General features: G+C 43.8%; 2 protein-coding genes across 6 annotated transcripts in view; one reads left to right on the top strand and one right to left on the bottom strand.

The window, feature by feature from the left end:
* Positions 1-68: 68 nt before the first annotated feature.
* On the bottom strand, positions 69-17,001 carry LOC135165653 (protein unc-79 homolog). 4 transcript variants are annotated; one of them, XM_064127142.1, is made up of 32 exons: positions 16,869-17,001; positions 12,609-12,931; positions 12,421-12,540; positions 12,181-12,342; positions 11,952-12,122; positions 11,523-11,798; positions 11,223-11,455; positions 10,928-11,142; positions 9,917-10,263; positions 9,134-9,275; positions 8,807-8,983; positions 8,431-8,711; positions 8,228-8,370; positions 7,952-8,173; positions 7,726-7,881; positions 7,354-7,483; positions 6,960-7,281; positions 6,562-6,901; positions 6,297-6,498; positions 6,012-6,206; positions 5,807-5,920; positions 5,343-5,491; positions 4,933-5,286; positions 4,727-4,868; positions 4,287-4,482; positions 3,894-4,164; positions 2,163-3,821; positions 1,821-2,072; positions 824-1,648; positions 626-766; positions 414-536; positions 69-345 (listed from the first exon to the last, which is right to left on the bottom strand). In XM_064127142.1, the coding sequence occupies exons 2-32, from the start codon at positions 12,628-12,630 to the stop codon at positions 154-156; spliced, it is 8,274 nt and encodes a 2,757-aa protein (XP_063983212.1). In that variant the 5' UTR covers positions 12,631-12,931; positions 16,869-17,001; the 3' UTR covers positions 69-153. The 4 variants fall into 4 exon arrangements, with proteins under 4 accessions (XP_063983212.1, XP_063983208.1, XP_063983209.1 ...); XM_064127138.1 differs by having other exon boundaries at positions 2,163-4,164; positions 8,228-8,379; XM_064127139.1 differs by having other exon boundaries at positions 2,163-4,164.
* The window catches only part of Puc (puckered), a 20,789-nt gene continuing 17,302 nt past the window's right edge, over positions 16,994-20,480 (top strand). Inside the window, exons 1-2 of one of the 2 annotated variants that reach the window (XM_064127166.1) lie at positions 16,994-17,129; positions 17,688-17,876. In XM_064127166.1, coding sequence (XP_063983236.1) covers positions 17,021-17,129; positions 17,688-17,876 — 298 coding nt within the window. In that variant the 5' untranslated portion in view covers positions 16,994-17,020. Of the gene's footprint in view, positions 17,130-17,687; positions 17,877-19,702; positions 20,129-20,480 lie in introns of those variants that run through there. The other variant, XM_064127167.1, reaches the window with a different exon arrangement.

Below are 20,480 nucleotides of genomic sequence, written 5' to 3'. Positions count from 1 at the left end.
AGGAATAGTGGGATAATTATGAATAAATAATTGAGACAAGGGCGTCAAGGGAGTAATGAAGCCAATAATTGATAAACAGATAATAAATTTATTATACTCAACAATATTACAATATTGCCCTACACTAAAACATCACCAATGAGTATTAGCTGCTCAAATTGAATAAAATTGGGTGGTCACAGTCGAGGACTGCATTTCGATCTGGCCCATCTTAAATTGGAGCCTGTGTAACCACCGCAATAATGCTGCGTTTGATTCTCGTCTCGTTGAGATGAATTGCTCGGCCATGCGACCCGGTGGGAGATTGCGACAGTTTTGCAAGCGCATTTGTAGATGTCCAGATAGCTAAGAAAATTTAATCCATTTAAACTTGTCGGTGTGACGGAATAGTAAAATTCCGGTAAATATTTCACCTGTGCATTGTGTGAATACAGAATTGGACTCCACAGGGGTAGAAGTTTATTGAGAAGCACAGATTGACACTCTAGAAGGGCTTCTAAAAGACTTAGAAAATGTAGATTGACCATTTCAGCAAGCTGAGACAGAAAAGAAGACTCTGGTGAGGTCAAATAACATCAAGACATGTTCGTATCATTGCAATGAATAACGATTGAATACAACTCACCACTTTGGACGTGGCCACCAACTGGAGAACAGACGGTGTGACTTTTCCCCAGAACTCCACAAGAATATTCATCGTAACGTTATAGCTTTCACTATTCGAAGAATTGTTCTTTGATATCTCCTCCAGGTAGACCGTCCACAGCTGTGGAAAAAAATCAGATAAATTTCTCCCCATCGGTCTGCAGAATAACCGACTCACCTGACACAGTATGAATGCATGAAATAGTGAGGACATGTGTAGAACAGAGGCCTTGCTCTGCTCGGGAAATCCCGAAAGGATTGCTTGAATGTGATCAGCAATGTGGCAAGAGACTTCCTGGGGGATCGGTTGGGCGACTAATACTGGGGGTCCATGGCTATGGGAGCTGTTTCCCGAGCTCATGGCTGTGTGTGTCAATGCCCCCAGGAGTACCCAGGACAGTAGTCTGATGTGTCCTATAGTGTCTACGTATTCTCGGGCTCCCTGCGGAACCATCGACGGAGCGCTGTACAACCAGGGGAGGTGCCTCGCCACTGCCCTGTTTTCCCTATTATTGCCCCGGGTGATCTCTAGTGATAAATACTGGGCGAAGCCACACTTAAGGATTCCGCCCAGGGTGTCCTCATTCAGGCCCTCCTGCATTCCCTTGCTGTAGCTCTTAATCTTGCTCAGGGTATGGAAATCAGCGAGAAAGTCCAGAATCTCAGGGATCTGATTTCTGAGGGACTCGGAAGCATTTGTATTGTAAATTTGAGAGGCTATTTCACTCTGTATGCCCTCAATGGCGACCGTAGAGGGTAACATTCCCCCGACGTCCTGCAGGACGAAATGAAGGAGGAGGAGGAAATTGTTGTCTGGAATTGTGGTCTTGAATTTCATCGCTTGGACTAGCTCGAAGACTATTGTCCGAGCCAGGAAATGTTTATCCCGCTCCCGGATATACGCCCGGTGACAGAGATACGATAAATCAGTCAAGTAACTGTACTTCAGGTTTGAGTGGTGGATTGCATAACTGAGGACCTTTGCGAAGGAATCTAGAAGACTCTGCGGTGAAGTAAAATTATTGAGCTTCAAAAGTTATGATTAGATTGGGGCCTGTGGGACGAGTAAATGGAATTTGATATTGAGGAAGTTCGAGACATCCTTAGGCCAGGATGAGATCAATTGGACTATAAGAGAGATTCAGATAATGACGCTATGATGAGTTATAATCTACCTTTGTCTGATGAATCCCCGGCACCTTCAGAATTGATATCATAATCCTCAAGACGGGCGTGATATCACCGACAGACGACAATAAAAGCACCAGCTTCTTAAATATCACATCGAAAGAGTTTAGAAGTTCGTTCCATGTGGCAGCTCCAGGTCCAAGCCCTGCCTCCAGGGGAAGACAATCCAAGTAACAAGCGATATTATGGAGCATTATCGGGAGTTTCGCCACAGGGAGAGGTCCCTTCTGACCCATGGGCTGAAACAATTAAGCCCCATCCCTCGTGTTGATGAATATTCGATGTCAGTGATCTGCGCGTAAATTCATACACGATCCAAATCAACTCACCTCCAGCAGCAATTGCAGGGGAGCAATAGGATTCAGTTCATTGAAATCGACGAGGGCTTGTGTGACACTTTTGAAGAACTGCATCCTGGTAGCGTCATTGATGTGCGTCTGGAACATCTGGACAAGAATCCCATTCGGCGCTAGCTGATGAAGAACACATCTGAAGAACTGATGAGCAACACTCACCGCACCTCCTGGCAGATGTAGATTTGTCTCAGTCTGCCAGGGGTAGATGGCATTTTGAGCGACTTTCGTGACGATTCCAAAGATGTCTGGGAGTAGCGGAGCAGCTAGGGCCGGTTCTCTATGGATAAAAGTACCCAGAGTGATGATGCACAATCCCAGTTCCTCATCTGAATACTCTTCTTTAATCGTTCCACATTCGGAGCACCTGTCGTAGATGCAATCATCTCCCACCCTGAAGGTACTCTGTTTAAGATTAAAGTCAGCGTGACAAGCTTGCTGGGCTGACGAATCCATGGTTCCATGTGGCTGAGGCCCTACCCAAGAGTCCATTCTCTTGGTAGGGCCGATTACGTGATGACTAGGTCCCGGGTAAACCCTTCGTGATCTGTCCCTTGGGACCCTAGTGTGATCCCTCAATCTTCCTCGCTTCTCGTGATCCAGAACTCTAAAGCAGAAGTCGTCTGTTTCGACGACAGGTGGGGGTGACTCCAGAGCTACCTGTTTGATGAGTCTCCTGGGGCTGGCACACCTGCTCGAGGGTGCCTCAGTGGCCACCGGTGTCGCAGACAGATTGTCCGAAGCAATGCTGTCTTGTTTCTGCGGATGACTGGTCTCTTGGTCCTCCTCGGCAGAGTGAGCATTGTCTTCCATTTCCGGAACACCCAGGGCCTGTCTGACTCTCTCCACAAGACCACTTACGCTTTCTCTATTCATCCCAATGGGGAGTAATCTCTCCTGCATGGGGAACTCCAGCTGGGACATACTTCTCGGGCTCGTCATATCGCTCGAAGCACAGGTTTCGCTGTCTTGTTCGAAGGAAGAGTTTACAGTCAGCACGTCCATTTTCGAGAGAGGCGACTCCGGAGATCCGTATGCCTCCTCACACTTCAGGATCCTCGGGTTGGATCGCTGCAGGGCAGATCGCGCAGATGTGCCTATCGGCAAGAGCCTCTCCATCATCGGAGTTGTGATCATTTGTTGATTCGGCGGATTCCACACTGGATGCTGGCCATTGTCGGTTGATGTCCTTTGGGAGGAGATGGAACTCATCGCTGGACTGCTCGAATCATCGCTACCTCCTGCCGTTAAAGTTTGACATGGTGAAACGGGAGAGGTCAGGGGTGGTGTCTGTTCAACATTTTTCTGTCTGCCGAGATGTTTTGGACCTGGAGATTCCGTATGTTCAGACTTCGGTGTCAAAGCGGGACTGGTTTTGTCAAACGGCGGAGTGGACTCTTGCTTTTGAAGACGGGCTATACCAACCGTCGGCACAAGGGCAGAAATTGTTGTCGGAAGCCTTCCCTTAGTGCCAACAGACACTTCGGGAGGGCCCTGGGCCTTCTCGGGTATGCTCTGAGTCTTTGACAGGGCTTTGGACGTGAAATCATGTTGACCAGTTATCAATGTGCTTGCTACCATCATTTTCACACCTTCCTGGACACTCCACTTTTTCTGAAGGGCCGAGAGCTTCCCCTGAGGTACATCAAAGAGTCCTTCGAACCTCGCCAATTGCCTCGCACGATTACGGAATGAAGTAAGACTTACCGGATGGGTGTCATCCTCGTTCCCAAGAAACCAGGTGGGCCTGCCGTCACTCTTCGCTCGTTCAGGCTCCGACGTTGAATCCATCCGGGTCAGAAGACCCCCCGGGACAGAAGTCCTTGTCATCATCATCATCATGTTGGCACTTCTCCCCGCCAGAACCGAACTGTCCTCCAATTCTCCGAGGGACCCACTGTGCAAAGTACTGTCGGATTTCGGACTCTCGGGTATTGCAGCGAGCTCGGACTCCGTATCATCAGCATTGATGGAGTAGCTTTTTGTTTTTTGGCATAGCCATTTGTGATAGCGAATTATTGCAAAAGCCAGCCAAAGCTCAAGCGACTTGAGTACTAAACTATTAAGGGAAAAATCATACTACGGTCTAAGATTGCTAACCTGGTTTGCTTGTTCGCGTAGTGGGACGCCGATTCCTCCCAGTGAGTCTCCATAGTGTGAGGCTGGCCTAGAATGGGCCCAGGACTACGTTGATGGACAGAGACTATTTGGGTGCGCATTGGTGGGCTTTCATTATCGATTTCACCTACTACGCCGATTAGGTCATGCTCGGCACCGAGAGATGGTTGGGAGACATCTGTTAATTGATGAACTTCCAATAAGTTAATGGATTATAAACTAGAAATTTTTAAAACTAAGAAAGGCGAACTTGGCACGGTAGTTGTTGAAGTGGCTGCAAGACATTACGAGTTAGATTATTCAAACATGAGGAATTGGGAAGATTGAGGCCAACCGGTCTTCCCAGGGTGAATCACTAGATTTTCCAATGTTGATCACACCCTCATATTCAGAAATCTATTGAAAATTTTGAGTCGCCCTACCTCGTGATCGAGACGGTGGCCCAGCCATAACAACCATCGCGGGAATTCGCTTGCATTGATGATGTTGAGCATCCAAAGTATTCAGAACAATTCTAATCAAAGATTGGAGCTGGGTACACCACGGCTGCTGGCCGTACTGACACTGCAACGATCATCAACAGTGAAAAATAAGTCAATTATTTACAATCACATAGAAATATTCACACCTTATAAAGAATGACCAATACAGACATCAGCCAAGATCGTCGTACAGTGGGTTCGAGATACCACAAACTGTACGAAACCGACTGATGATCGATTGGCGGAAGCTTCGACGGTGGACACGGACAATGTTGAAGGATCGCTATAACAGGAGGTATCATCATCCATCCCATCACATGGTTCTGATCCAACAACTGAGGTAAGTTAGCTATGAAAACATTGAATACGGAAGAGAGTCGAAGCCGTTGCGGAGAGAGATGAAAGATCCTTTCTGTTTGATTGTAGCCGAGAAGCAGATAGAGATGTCGAAGGACTATTCCCTGGGTCTTTGACAGGGGCTTCTCATCCGTTGGATAAGCCTGAAGACAATAGTCATGAAGGAGGTACACGAACAGCTTCGATCAGACCAACTCACCTGATCAGTCCTCGATAGGAACTGCATGAAGAGGAAGACAAGGAGATGCATGGTCTCCTTATCCGCCTCTTCCAACTCCACAATCTTGTGGGTATATCCCGGGAGAGCCCCGACCTCATCCACCATATTCAGCGAATGAACGTGACCATCTGCAATGTAAGTAGCGAAATATTAATATACTATCTTGCCTCGAATGGTGACTCCTCTAGAGTATCTACCAGCTAGATTAAGTGCATTGCGATTTGTGGGAAATAATCATGCAGACAACTGTATACCAGTGTAGATGGACTCAGAATCTTTTTTTTTTCACCGTTCTCATGACATTCCGACTTACCGATCCATTCCCCAGCTATATCGAACATTAGTGTTTTATCTATAATCTCCTAGAATAGTTCCCGTGTGACACTAAGAAGGCACATTTACCAGATAAATCCATCTACAGCAAGCATAATACACTACTCTACCTGGTAAACTGTTATTAGTCGGGGTTGACCCCAGCAACTGACCCAAGCCAAATCTCGAGCTCTTCCGCTTCAATATAGGTGCTGAGTACTGACGACTGTATATTTTTTCCTTCTCTGCGAGATAAAGCGGATAAAGCGAAGGACAAATTGAGAATTTTCGCAGTAGGGAGATAAATGTCCAGCACAGATCGTGGATGTTAATTACCTTGTTTTGTGTCTTGCCGGGGTATCATCGATGCTGGGGCGGACATTGTCCGCTTGTAGGGCCATTTTGTACCAAAGCTTGCGCTCAGGGTTTTCACTGAACTCGCGCCACTCCCATCCGATTGCGATAGGGCCTCTTGCGCGCGATGTAGTTTTCGCATAAACGTATCACTATTCAAATCTGTATTTCGCAAATCTGAAGGAAATCGGTACAGGGAGTCGATCATAATTGTGTGCATTCACCGATAAACATGACAATATTATTCGACCGGGATCGGTTACTTACCCCGCAAACAAGAAATATCCCCAGATTTCTCGAGGCTGATTTGTGCCTCGAGAAAAAGTGCGTCAAATCGATTCAAGAAAAAATCCCACGTAAGGATCTTGCGATCGCTCAAACTGTTGTGGAGTTGATAGAGCGATTGGAGGACCATCGGTCTATCTACGATAACTGAATCGAATTGGGTTTCGAGGCAAAGGATGAGGCTCTGAAAAAACGTCTACGCTACAAGTTCCATTCCTTAAAAGTTGTTATAAGAGAAGGTACTTACACGCACGGCAGTATCATGGATCGTTCCCAAATTCAAAGTAGCTCTTTGAGCAACATAGACATTGCTGTCATCCATACTGCTGATCAAATAGCAGAAGGCGTTAGCCAGAGCAGCCTGAAGGGTCAATACACTTCGCAGAGGGGTGGAATCCATAAACCTGGCTATCAAGGTCACCCTCTCAACAGCCACAAACCGAACCCGCCAGTCGGAACTGTGGAATTCCTCCTGCACTAGTCGCCAAAATGTGTCTGTACCACAATGAAGTGTGATACAGTGGAGGAGAAGGGGGACCGTTACCTGAGCAATGTGCGAGTGCTCTGCGTTGAGGAGCTCCCAAAGACTAGATGAAAAATTTACATCAGACCTACGATCATAATGAAAGAGAGAAATCGACTCACTTCTTGATGAGAAGATTCTCCTGACACCAGATGAAGAATCCTTGATGATCTTTAACGGCAGTCGTGAAGGCGTCACCATGAAGAACCATGATATTTAGACACTGCAACATGTAGTACAGAATGTCTGGCTTATCTACAGTCATGATCTCCTTGAGGAGTTGATGGATGTATTGAAGCTGTTCGGGCAGCTCTTCAATGTTGAACCGGAATTTTCCGACTGACGTATGCCAGAAGTCGTCAGCCTCGGCCTCTAAGGTCGGACTAACTGGCTGATCATCCTCACCGATAATGTTGGCCTTACCGACGTTGGCCGTAGCAGTCGCTAATGAAAACAATCAATCGTAAAGACATTCTGCCTGTTGATGTCTTCACATTAGGTATTTCAGTGACTCACCAACATCAGATTCTGATAAAGTAACAGCTCGCGCAACAGCAGACATGACCTTTTCAGCCGGCAATATGGCAACAAGATCCAGTTGCTCGGAAACTGTCTCTACTGTTGCTGTCATGATCTGTTCGAAGAACTAAATTTAAAAAACGGTAGGAATTCGTGAATTTTTCATAAACATCCATATTAATCCTACCGTATTGTGTTGGGCTGGCACTTGATCGTTTCATCACACAGAATATATACGTTTTGTTTTCAATAAAAAGAACATCCAGAAACGACATATCGATATGAAAAACACTGATGACAATTGGTGTATGTACATTTATTGAACAAAGCATAATTCTTTATGTATCATTGGTCAATGACAATTCTTACCTTGCTAACGTGGGGCATGTGACCCAAGACCCCGGAGACAGGGTGCACCTCCGGGACAGGCATGTTGATAACAACATCCGGTTTTGAGTCTCCCTTCTTCGAAGACTCCGGCGGGCTCTTCCTGCCATGATCTTCAGCAGATTCGTCAAGGATAACCTGTTGATACATATGATACAAGGACCATCTCAATTTCCCTACTGTCAAAATGTACGAAATGTCTACTCACATCTGGTGGATTTGCTGCGTTCTCCGGGCAGAGGTACATGACAAGCTGGAGACACAACTGGTGCCAGATAACTCTGGACTCGCAGTAGGTGCACTCGCTCTCCTCCTTACACGAATGACAATCATTCCAGTTGGCTGCAACGATTGACTTCATCAAATGGCAAGCATCACGACACACCCAAGTGTTGATGCCAGTGTGTTTATCAATGTCTTGAAGTTCCATCTGTTGAGACCAAAATGTCACCTGTCGTTCGGCGATATTTTCACCCTGACTTACCTGCTTCAATAGAATGTCCAACATGAGGATACAACACGACAGGTTTAGCTCAGCATTAGTCGTGAACTCCATGTGCCTCGCGATCGGCGCCATATCGTCAGATAGTGGAGTGGACTGACCCGAGTCATTTTCAACGACAGGACCTACAAGACCTTCTTATCTTAACTCGAACGACTGATCACAGAAGCAACCTTTCTACTCACAAATCATATTCGGATCCTCGTTGTCGCTGTTCTTAGCTGTCCTGTAAGATTTCTCATCGAACTCAGCGGTATTCGTTGTGCCCATTACAGCCACACCATCACTGAACATTGAAAATAACTGAGTCAAGGGAATCGTGATCTCCAGCATGGTCAAGGTCTGCAGCCAGTTGAGAGCCTGCTCCTGAACCTTAGCGCTGGTATTGATGAATCGCTTCGCGACAAAGTTGTACATCTTCTTCGCGTCGAAGCCCAAGGGGCTCATCTCCGTATCCAAAATTTTGCTAAAAGCACAGAGAGAGAAAACCCGACGGTGTAGGAGGAGGAGGAATATATATTAGAGATGCTAAGACTGGTGGGAAAGCTTTGGTATCATTACCAGAGAATCATTTTCAGTTCATGGAGTTCATCCTCAGGAACATCATTAACCATAGCCTCCATCCAGTGAGGCATGACGTAGTCCCAAATTTCGGACGTTATGACTTCGTATGGAACGAGACAGAAGAGCCTGTTCAGACCATCTTTCAAGTGAGAAGTCCTGGAGGCGAGTGTTTCCCTGGAAATATTACTTATTGATGCGATCGAGGGATCATTGACAATGGGAATTGCATTCCATTTACATCTACATCTAAGCGAAGTCTGTAAAAAGGCTTTGGGATCCCTATTCTCACCTCTTGTTGAAATTTCAAGTGGAACAATCACTCACCAATGTCCGCCAACTCTTACGTAATCCGCTGGGTGCGGTAGCAAGCAAGAAATGAAGATTTTGTAGTGAGTCTTCATAACTTCTGATAGCCAACCACAAACATACTCCGTCTTGAGTTTCTCCAAAGTGCTTTCCGCTTGTCCTGAAAGTCCATCAACTCATAAACCTGGGGAATCATCAATTCCTCAACTAGTGAAGGATAAGCATGCGAGGAACTGGAACATCTGTACTAAATACTTCATTGTTCGTAATTGACGATCATTCACATTCTATGTTACTCAGCCGCGATGCAGACGCACTCTTATACACCAAAGAGACAAAATAATTTACAGTAACACATATATCATCGTGTGTGATACAGACACATTGTGGGTGTATACGTGCACACAAATATCAAAGTTTACCTCCCCCGTATCTTTCCATCAATGGATTGTCAAGATTTTAATACAGAAACATAAATCCACAGGATTACCAGATACTTGTGAGAACATTTAATGAAGATAAAGGAAAGAGTGAGAATGTGCCTACGATCGCGGCAACTATCTCATCTAAGTTCTATGGTAGTGGTAAAGTGGTAAAGGGTCAAACCGACCCAATGCAATTGTGAAAAAAATCTTTGTTCCGTTCAGAGACATCTCCTGAAGTCCACAGGGGACTCCGGAGGAGTTCAATAGTATTTCTCCTGAAAATTCGTTGAAGTGAATTAACTTGCGACCCTCAACTACTTTGCCACGTCTACTTGTAATAGAGTAAGTGTTAAAAATGCAAAGTTTTTTAAATTACCAACAGAAAAGATAAGGTGCATAAGGCTTTTTTTAGTACCATCGAATGAGTACGCAGTGACATGAAACCAATGAAATAACATTGATAATAAACGTCCAAGTATTTCAATCGGTGTATCACGATTTGGTGTACAAAGTCCAACAAGTAGCCAAACACCATAGCGACCAAGTAGTTGTCGTTCCTCGAGGGTAGTTGGATCACAAAGTCCTATTTTTCCACCAACTCCACTACTACCACTAGCACCAGTAACACCACTCCCTGGGAATCCTATGCCGGCCTTATTAGTATTTAATTCAGAGGGATCTCTGTTACTATCCATACTTAGCGGTTCTGCCTCCTTAAGCAGGCTGTAAAATTAAAATTTCGGGTGAATGTTGAGTGGTTGGTAGGAGGAATCGTTGAGGGATAGAACCTTTGGAAGATGATGACGACCGATAGTTTCTACCCATCAAGATCCTCTCGGTTGATCAAGTTTGACTGCAGGACACAGATCAGAATAGACTATGGCGTCTCTACATTCGTATTATCACAACATCAGACAAAAATTGATCTTCAATAGCAATAATCAAATTCTTCGCCTTATATCTTGTGACAATACTGCTCTAGATTTATTATGAAAATACGCGGAGAGTAGAGCCATGCATGCAACAGGAGTAAAGACATAGTTACGTGTAGGAGATATGTGCTGAGTTGTGTTTCATGCACTGTCGGTATTTGTTTGTAAATTTGTTAACTGTTAATTTGGTTTGGTTTGCCCATCCATGGTGGTCTTACCAAGCAGCATGGAGACAGCTGACATAGACGATAAAGCAACAATGACCTGCGACCTTTGAGGGATTAGTGAGGCCCAACGAGAATGATTATTATATATCGTTAACACTGAACCGATTGTAACAAACATGCTTATTATTCTGAGGGAGAGTATTATCGTCATATGGAATCAATGGGTCCTTGGACATCAGCTTACGACTTCTGTCATTTTGGGATAAGCAGTAGTGATGAAGAAATTACCTGACTATTGCCTGAACCAGGTACGTTTGCGTTTGGGCATCCATCTCGGATATGTGGGGCAATGCCAGATGGAAGACGTGATCTCCACCTCTTCTGTTGTTGTGTCTGATATTGTGGCACTGTTGACAATAGCGGATTGGGTGGTTTCCGTTGTAACTCGCGCATTCTGTCGAGAAGCAGACGCTTATTGCTGATTTGTCGGTTGCTCTGCAATTCTGATGGAAGGACAAGTCAGTCTAGGAAAAGCCATCGTCTTCTGAAAGATAACCATTCAAATTAAGTGGGTGGAGGATACCTTGTTTTCGCAGACCATGGAGACCTGCTGCATGGGATGGAGGATATCATAGAATGTTTCATTGGGACAACCTCGATGAATCTCATTGGCACATTCTATGCATAAGTAGAGCGGAGGTGGTGACTCAGTTGCGAAAGTTATCGATATTCTATGATCGTAACAGACTTTCCCGGCCTCAGCGTTTCCGGAATTCGGGCAGGAGTTCCTCTGACAAACGAATGGTGCCAAATCATCTGGAAATAATCATTTTTCAACAGTTCGTCTAGAGAGGAGTGATTCATGGATAAGGGGCAATATTACTGGCGATCTTCATAAGGACAGCTCTCCGATCAAAGAGGTTCTGGTTAAAGGTCGGCCAGTAGTAGAACAAGAGCTTTGCAGCTGATGCCTTAGCTGGAGCTGTACCGTAAGCCACTACGCAGAGAATATCTTTCACAACGTTTGGCTTCAGGGCCATCAGACACTCCAAGAGTTGACAGTGATGGGCCGGATTGCTGGAGTACTGGAAGATCATCATTATCACCGCAGAGACGGACTGACTGGCGTGATTTTCTGACTCATCGAGGGTTTTTCTCGCTATAAAGAATGATTTTCTTGATTTTTAATGGAGCGAAGGAAATTCCAGTGAAAAATACGTATCGGCGCCAGGAACTTTGTTCGTAATTTTTACTAAATACTTCTCTCTGCATATAATTAAGGAAATCTGATTAAATGAGAATTGCCATTTACTTATCGTAAACGGCAGTATATAAAAGCACAGATGATTGACGACTTCCTGATGCAGTTCGGGTGGGAGCACCGAGATAGAGCTAGCCGTCAGATAAGGTAAATTATCCAGAAGGTCGTGCTCCAGGAATGGCATCAGAGATGCCAGGCACTGCAGCAGCGCTTGACCAAAAGCTGCGCAAATTATTTCCATTAGACAATAAAATTATTTTGTAAACAATGCGTCACTCACCGGCAAGGCCGATGTGCACACAGGAGGATACGTCGATCAGCTGAGTCAGAGCATTGTACAACTGTTTGTAATCCAGATTCGGATAAAGCGTCATGCGTTCAGCATCGAATTTCTGGGACTTAATCATCTCCAGTGGGGATTCCCTCACCTCTTTCAACAGCGCTGGAATAACAATTGGCGATTAATTAGGGAAATCGGTTGTTTCGAGATTTTAATTGTCACGTGGATTTTATTTTTTACACAGCAATGTTTGCGAAAAATATTTCACTGTATTCGCCATGTCGAAGCCGGAGGGGGTGGGTTGAGTTCCATGGAGGAGTCTCAGATAATAATCGTGGAGACTGGATAGTTTGAGAGTGTCTGAAATTTCAATAAAACTTGGATTGTGGAATTATCCCTGGGGGTAAGGTGATACCACTAGTACTCACATGCTGCTGACCGGGTCCCCATGTCTGCTATTTTTTTTTATCAGAATGATCTTACGCAGTTGGGGGACTTGCCTGACTATTAATTGAAACTCTGTAATATTCTTGTTGTCTCGTCATGTCTTCGGTGAACACGAGACGATTGTTGAAACTTCTCGAGATGATAGGAGGGTCCAGCTGGGTGTCATGTCCTCTCTCGAATTGCGCAATCGCGCATCGATTTTGCCGCGGGAGCTGCGCTAAGAAAATTTTCAGGAATTTTCCGAGGTGATTCTGTCCTTTTGGAACGAGAGTGAGAGTCACTCTGGTGACTCATTCATGGGAATCTAGGGTGATTCAATCTCTCGGTAATTCATTGATTCAGAATGGATGTTGTGATGAGGTTTTAATGGATCGGAATGTATTTGCGTTGTTAAACTCTAGGTACTCATCGATATTTCTGAAGACAGGGGGTATTATTGTGAGCTCAATTCAGGTAGTATTTATTGAGACACTGAACCCGTGACGATAAGTGTGTCACGAATAGCCACGTGATCGATATCAATGTTGGAGGCGTGATGTGCATTTTTAGGTGGTTTATTGATTGGGGTGGGTGAGCTCACGCTTCCATAAATAAAATTTCAATCTATGATATTTTAATGCAGATTAATCAATACTTTTGGAAATTCCAATTGGTGCGGATTCTATTTCGCGAGGGAATTTCAACGGAGAACAAATGATTTGAAATTGATTTTTTTTCGGTTTACGATCGGGAACTGAGGAATAGAGTAATTTAAAGAGGTACTTTGTTTTTATCTGCTAATCAATCGCAAGATGCCTGATTATCTACAGTGTCTGGGCCGTGAATTCCAAATCAAAATCGGGAATGAAATCGCAACTGCCAAATCAACAGGAGGTTAATCAAATTCCTCTAAAATCCAACTATTCAAAATTCATAATTTATTGACTAGGGGGAATTAAATTTGTTAAGGCATAAAATATGTTGTCATTACTTTAAATTAACGGGTTAATCGATTTATACCTAATTTCCGGAAATTATGGAATATTATGGTGAGGAGGTCCACATTAGGCTACGGAGATCGGAGAGGGAATAATAATGACTAATACACAAAGATCAGATTAACGTCTCTCTTTATTATTTAACACAATCACATGATAAAGAGTAAATATCTCTTCATTTACTGATGACCTGAACTTTCAAGGTTTCTCAATATTGATTAAAAAGATTGAGCAATCATTCCTTTCGGATGAAAAAAAAAAACATTGATATATTTTTTATTCAGATATTCATTCGTGATATCGTCGACGAGACGTTCTTGCATCATAATCTCCAACTAATCACCACTAATAATTCCCGCCATCTCGATATTCCCCGAGAACATCACCAACTCCACCAACAAAATAATCACCAACGCATAATTTACTCGATTCACACACAACCCCGACAAAAATATATTCCTCCCCAAACCCCCGTGATATCGATTCGATACGCGTGTCCGAGGAAAGCTCTGTGCATGTGGAAAAGTGAAAAAACATTGACGCCATGAGCCTAGTCTTCCCCATGTGCGCTCGCGCAGGAAAGACACATGGAGAATCCGTACATGCTGAGAGCCAGTGAAAAACATTTGCGCCTGCGAGTAAACGACCATCCAAATGGTTGCCTTGGACACGTAGTGACGCTGATAGTAGTCTCTAGTCTTGCCTCGACCCCGGAACAAGTGGTAGTCACTCTTCGATCATCGGTGATAGAGAGGCATCATTAGATAGCCCCGGTGCCACTCTCGAGTAGTAAGATCAGCCCTTGAGTCATCATTCCTGAATGTCAGGTAAATTTATCCAGTTTAATTATAACACTGGCAATTTTTTTTAACAGTAAAAACATTTTGTTAATTAATCTTTGGAACAAAATTGATCTGAAAAAGAAATGGAAAACTTTCTTTGCCTCATTAATTAATTGAAAAGATTAATTTTTTACACCTTTGTTTACTTTCGGAGGAAACGGTAGTCTAATTGCCAAATTGCAATTTCCATGCCGAAAAAATATTTAAATGTTCCAAGAATTATTTATTGACAAACAATGAAGGCTCAAACAATAATAACTTCCAATTTCTTTCACGCAATTTAAGTGATGAAACTTATTTAACAGACCGGGGAGGAAAAATCCATTAAACGATATTCAAATGGATTTTTCATGATAAAAAAAAAATTATGAATGCAAAGTCATAAAAAATTGAATACCACAACACGTGTGGCATTCGTCCCCCACGTCCCTTCGAACATGTGATTTGATTATCACTATAACTCGTTGCGTATGTCGCCCTAATTACGGCCCTCCCCATCACTACTCCCCTTTTTTCACACTATCCGTCGACGCTTCACCATCGGTGCGAAGGAATTCCAGTATTTTTCAGTGTAATTTGTCGTACGGCTGCATCCAATGAGATTAATATCACTTTCAATTTTATCATGTCTATCCATCACTTCAACTCATCGATTATATGATTTTATTCTTCTTTAATAGATAATTTTTTCAACGGTGGTAAAAAAAATTATAGTTTCTTGATTCGTCTCATTTCAAAGTCTCCAAAAGTACCTCCAGTCGTTAAAACGACCCAATATCCTCAGATATTTAACAACAATTTTTCTCGGCGCAAGAAAGCCCTAATAGAACCCTTCCCCTAATTTAATATGTGGCACTCGATTTGATTGATAATGTCCATTGTGCGGGTCCCATGTGTTTCACCATTACTTAATCCTCAGACCAAACCCATTCAGCATGAAATGTAGAGCCCTCGAGAGACATCTGAAAATCCTTTCAGTCAGATTTATTAAGGTAAATATACACGTGGGATTTAAATTTACGCAATGCCACTGGCATGCCCATACCCCAAGACAGTTCACGATTTATTTACGTGGATTTTCTTTACTCTCGTGTGTATTATTTCTTACCTATGGGTGGTCTAGGTAGGGAGGGGTTCCGTCGTACCGTAAATAAAAGTTAAAAAAGTCATATTCCAGTTGAGAATGGATCTAATACTGGGGCATCTAGCTTGTGCACGATCGATACCTGCAATTGCAGTAGCTGTTGAGGTATTTATGCTTCACGAAACGAGGGATGGGGAAGGGGGGGGGGTGGATCGACACGAGGTGGAAGTAGTCACGACAGAGCTCATGTCAGACGATTGTCAGCGAATGTTAAGTTTGGAAATAAGATGAGAGGACCTTGATGAGGGCACTGTGACATGATTTTTTTTAATTTCATTTGCTATCTCACGTGGAAATAAAAATAAAGGAAATTTTCTAAATAGGAAAAGAAGTAATGAACTCCCTTCTCAGAATGTTTATTATTTTTTTTGGGTGGGTCGGGAAAATTACTGAACGTGAAAGTAATGTGTGTCTCAAGTGAAAGTAAATAATTGTTCATTATTGGGTACCATTTTATGGACGTGGAACATTTTTTTAATGAATGTGCCAAAAAATTGGAAACTTAATTTCGAAAACGTACAAAACTTCCATTCTGAAGGAAAAATGCGATACTAGGGAGGAGAATGTTACCACAGATGAATCTTTTGCGTTCATAAATGTCTTTTTTTTAACCGAACAAATCGTAAAATGTTCTCCATAAAAAGGGGAGGAGAGATGAAGTTGAAAAAAAATACGGGAGTGTGAACAAAGACGCGTGGTGATTTCTGGCTCGCCTTGGACAATCAGTTCCTGTCTCCGTCCCAAGGTTCACCTGGCGCATGACTCAAAGAGTCAATGCGCCAGAGACCACTCCATTTTCATTATCATCATGACGATGTTTGAACTGGGTGAATAATAAATGTACGAGGGATGAAGACATCGACGAAAATATCTTGGGATTAATTGTTGGAAAAATGATTCGACACTCGTGTCTCTAGGGGAGTCGTAGACTACTGACGTGTGCGAAAAATCGCTTGAAAAGTTTATTCATTAAAAAAAAATCCGAGGAGGCAGATCTGAGGCAGACGGCAGCACCCAGGCCTCTCACCACCTTCGATGTTTGAACGGTTATCAAAATTATGTATCTCTTTCAAATGACTTCTAACTTACTTCATCGCATTCTCGGAAAATGAACAAATTTTTTAAGATAATACTTGAAATTTTTTCTCCCACTATTAATTAAGAATTCACGGCGCAATGTTATCTTAATGATATATGTCTTAGTGAAATTGTTTGCAGTGTCTCACAGTCACAAAATCAATTTCCTCATCAATTCTCGTTTCAGGGTCGCCCACTCACCATGAAATTCTCCCTCAGCAATAAAACCACCAGTTCAGGCCCAACGATGCCCTGACCTTCATCTGAAAAACCATTTCCGAGGCTCGTGACTCAGGAGCCACTCGTGACGTACCCTTTTGCGCTCCTGTCCCGTCATCCCCGAGGTTAAAAGGATGAGTGCAATATCGACGCTGTGCCGGGGAGACACGCAGTCATCAGTGAACCGTCGGCCGGCATCACTATCGCTCCTCACCGCTCAATCACCGGAGATTAAAATTTCCAGTGAGTGAAATTTCCCCATTCAATTTCCAAATCTCCTGCTAAATGTGGGACATTCTTTATCGTTCATTCATTCAAACGAGAGAAGGGAGGAAGAAGCAGGTGGGAGTAGCGGGAGAAAATCATGGAGTAACAGCGAGGAATGCTGCCGAGTGTTGACTCCAGATCTCCCAGTGCATCGACCCGTCCCCCTAAAAACCAGTTTGACCTTTCGAAGGAAAATTAATCAGCCGCGTTGAACAATATCTCATTTTCAAAAATATATTTCGCTGATTTTTCAACGAACCTTTCAAAAATGATTTCGAAGGGCTTTTTGGCGACCCAAAAGACATTTTTTTTGAAGAAGACAATTTTTCTTCAAATTTATTCAATAGGCAAAACCTCATTGTTGTCATTTCCTGGTTATTTCCCACGAATTTTCGTCATCAATCTTACCTGTTCTGTTAGTCACCCGTCAATGTTGTAATTGGCACCATTTTGACGGAGAAATGTTGCAACGAGTCCACGAAATCGATGAGACATATAAACGCAATAATTATTTTTCATTTATTCCCACTTCAGTTGCAGACGAGGAAGCACTATCTCTCAAACGTCCAGCTAATTTCATTGTCACTGGGGAGTCTGAGGTGCCTAGAAAATCACTTCGTCTCTCTTTGGAACCTTTCGACGAACCGAAAATGATGCCGTCGTTGACGAGATCCTGCGTTACACTTCCCAGAATTAAACGACTCAATTTCCAGTCATGCAAAGGTAAGAATTTCAAAAATTCTTAAAAGTCTATTTTTTTCCATCACTGAACGGTCAATTCGTCTTGCCCCGTTATCTTCTAAAATATTCCAACATCCAATGAGATAAAATGAAAGGGTTCCGCTCCCAAACTTGAAGGAAAGTGTCCTAAAATTTTGTTTATTATTGAAATGTTTTTTTTTTCAACAAAAAAAAACGCGAAACAGAGGATTTTTCATATAACAAAACCCGATTTTTCTTCGCATCAAAAATACTGGGACAAACTGATTCGTCTTTAGCGATGGAAATTTATAGTGTCCGTTATGTTAGAAAAACATTAATTACTCCATTGCAGAGGGAACTGCAATAGTTCATATTACGACTCCGTCACAAATAATGATTTCCAACGAATGAAGAATGACTTTTCTTAGTGAGAAATCATTCGACGATACCTCGCTACAATTACCCCCCTCTCCCTCCCCTCATTAGTGCTATCGGTGCGTTTTTTCCTGACGTCATAGTGTACATTCATTCGGCCTCGTTTATCACACAGACAAGCGCTGGCTTCCACGTTTTAGTTATCACGAGTCGTGTCTTCAGTGTCTCAATTCAATGTGTTGTGTTTTCTCGAAATAATGATGATGACAATGTTAGTGATGTAAAAAATTGATATCTGGGTAGATTATTGTCCACGCGAAATCATCTGGAAAATTCTTATCAGAGTTTTGAGAGGTCGATTAGATTTCCGGATTCAAGGCGAGAAATAAGGAAGAGATGGTGGTGGGGCTGAGATGGGCGGAAAGAATTAACAGACAATATACGATAAAAGAAATGTTGTTTACGGTGTACCGTACGTCATAGGGGAGCCGGGGAGATTTAATGATGTTGCAAAGGGGTAGGAAGAAATGATGAGACAGTAGGTATCGCAATTGACCTTATGCCTGGCTCATCAGTGGAACTGTCCCCATATTTCGGCTGAATATCGACACCAAGACCCCATATTAGTGATACAAATTGAAGTTCGCGACGTATTAATTATTAACCGTCTGTTGGTATTCGTTGGAGCAAAATATTTTTTGCCTAATCATTTTCATAAATAGGTGTTGTCGATGAAAAAATGCACTTGTTCAAATTTACCAAGTCATCCCTGATTTGTGCGCTGGACATGAGCTCATTCCGAAGAAAGTAATTATCCTGATGGCGATAATATTATCGCATTTTATTTAAATTAAGAACCGTGGGTCGAGCCCAACCAGCGGCAATTTTCCACATTTCAACTAAAAATTATATTAACTCTCTATGTCCCTGTTTATTTTATCGTGCAATCACCGATAATTCCATTTCAAAATATGTTTCCTCGTCGCAAAAAGTCGACTTTCCTCTCATGAACAAACGGAGTCTCCGTGAATTCTCATCCGTACGGTCTTCACCCCCAAAAAATCGTGCAGAAAAAGACTCCACCTCTAGAATATACCGAAAAATCCTCAAAAAAATACAAACTCCGTCGTCCTCGCGTGGAATTCGTTATCGTCATCCATCCACTCAAGAAGCCCTCCCCTCGCCCCGTCCCATGACCGATAGCAGCGCCTCGCGGATGACTCATCCGCCGCTTCGGGATCGCAGTCTTATCGGTGTGCGACCACAATTCCCCACACAGAACATCCACGAGTAACCCACACACCGACTAACAATCACATCACGTCCCCACGATGACAAAATCCACACACATACACACAGCCCAATCCCCACGATAACCCTCTCCCTCCGTCTCCTCAATCCACCAACACAGGTAGAATAACTTCTTTAAATGTAGATGTGGAGAGGCTCGCGCTTTGGAGGCCGTGACGAGACCGGTCCCCCAGTCACTGTTCAACGTCCGACGAGGACAGTCGAACCCCGCGATAACCCATTCACAATTCATCAATATTCCCCTCCCCCGGAGACCACTGGGCATCGATAATTTCCGTGATAGTCGATGTGAGACCGCGAGAAGAAAAAAAATCGCGAAGATAGCGATTGTCCTCCCTCCCTAAAATTCGGAGGCTTCGGAGTTTGTATTTTGCCGCCATGGACGTCAAGTGCAATCGGCGCGGCTCCTTCCGGTCTGCCGAACCTCTGGACGGCCTCGCCTGATCCCCCTCCCCTGTCCCTCTATCATCCTCCCTCGATCCCTCCGCCACCCTCCCGCCCCCCGATCCTGCTCCTAGGCCGTAGCGCCAGGATACCGGACACAATTCTGAGTGGATGTAAATAAAGAGGGCCTGGACACTGTGAAGGTAAGGGTGGTCCCTGGAGATGATGGGGAACTGTCGGGAAATCGGCTGAGGGATCGGGGAACGGGAGCAGGTGTGGGATGTGTGGATACACCTGTTCGCCTGCCGGTTGCCTTGTGTGCCGACGCACCGAAAATTCCTCGGCGTTTACTCACACCGGGAGATTGGCCGCACTCACAGGAGGTTAAGGGGGTTCTGGTGGACGGGAGGGGGAGGGAGGGCTTCGGGAGGTTTATTTGTTTTGATTTTTCGGCCGGCCTCACCTAATATTAGGGGCTGACTCACTCGTGGGTACTGAGAATATTTTTGGGTGCGGCGGGAGGGATGTTGATTGGAAAAGGTAGAGGATGTTTTT

Source organism: Diachasmimorpha longicaudata, chromosome 8 (assembly GCF_034640455.1).
Source record: "Diachasmimorpha longicaudata isolate KC_UGA_2023 chromosome 8, iyDiaLong2, whole genome shotgun sequence".
Classification (NCBI taxonomy): domain Eukaryota; kingdom Metazoa; phylum Arthropoda; class Insecta; order Hymenoptera; family Braconidae; genus Diachasmimorpha; species Diachasmimorpha longicaudata.
This window is presented reverse-complemented; position numbering and strand designations above follow the sequence as displayed.

Excerpts from the sequence above, each read along its gene's own strand:
- LOC135165653 (XM_064127138.1), bottom strand. The coding sequence starts at position 12,630 with ATGGGGACCCGGTCAGCAGCAT. Across the intron at positions 11,456-11,522 it reads TGTCCTTATGAAGATCGCCA|ATGATTTGGCACCATTCGTT; the intron begins GTAATATTGCCC and ends GATTATTTCCAG. Across the intron at positions 9,276-9,916 it reads GCACCTTATCTTTTCTGTTG|GACAAGCGGAAAGCACTTTG; the intron begins GTAATTTAAAAA and ends ATGGACTTTCAG.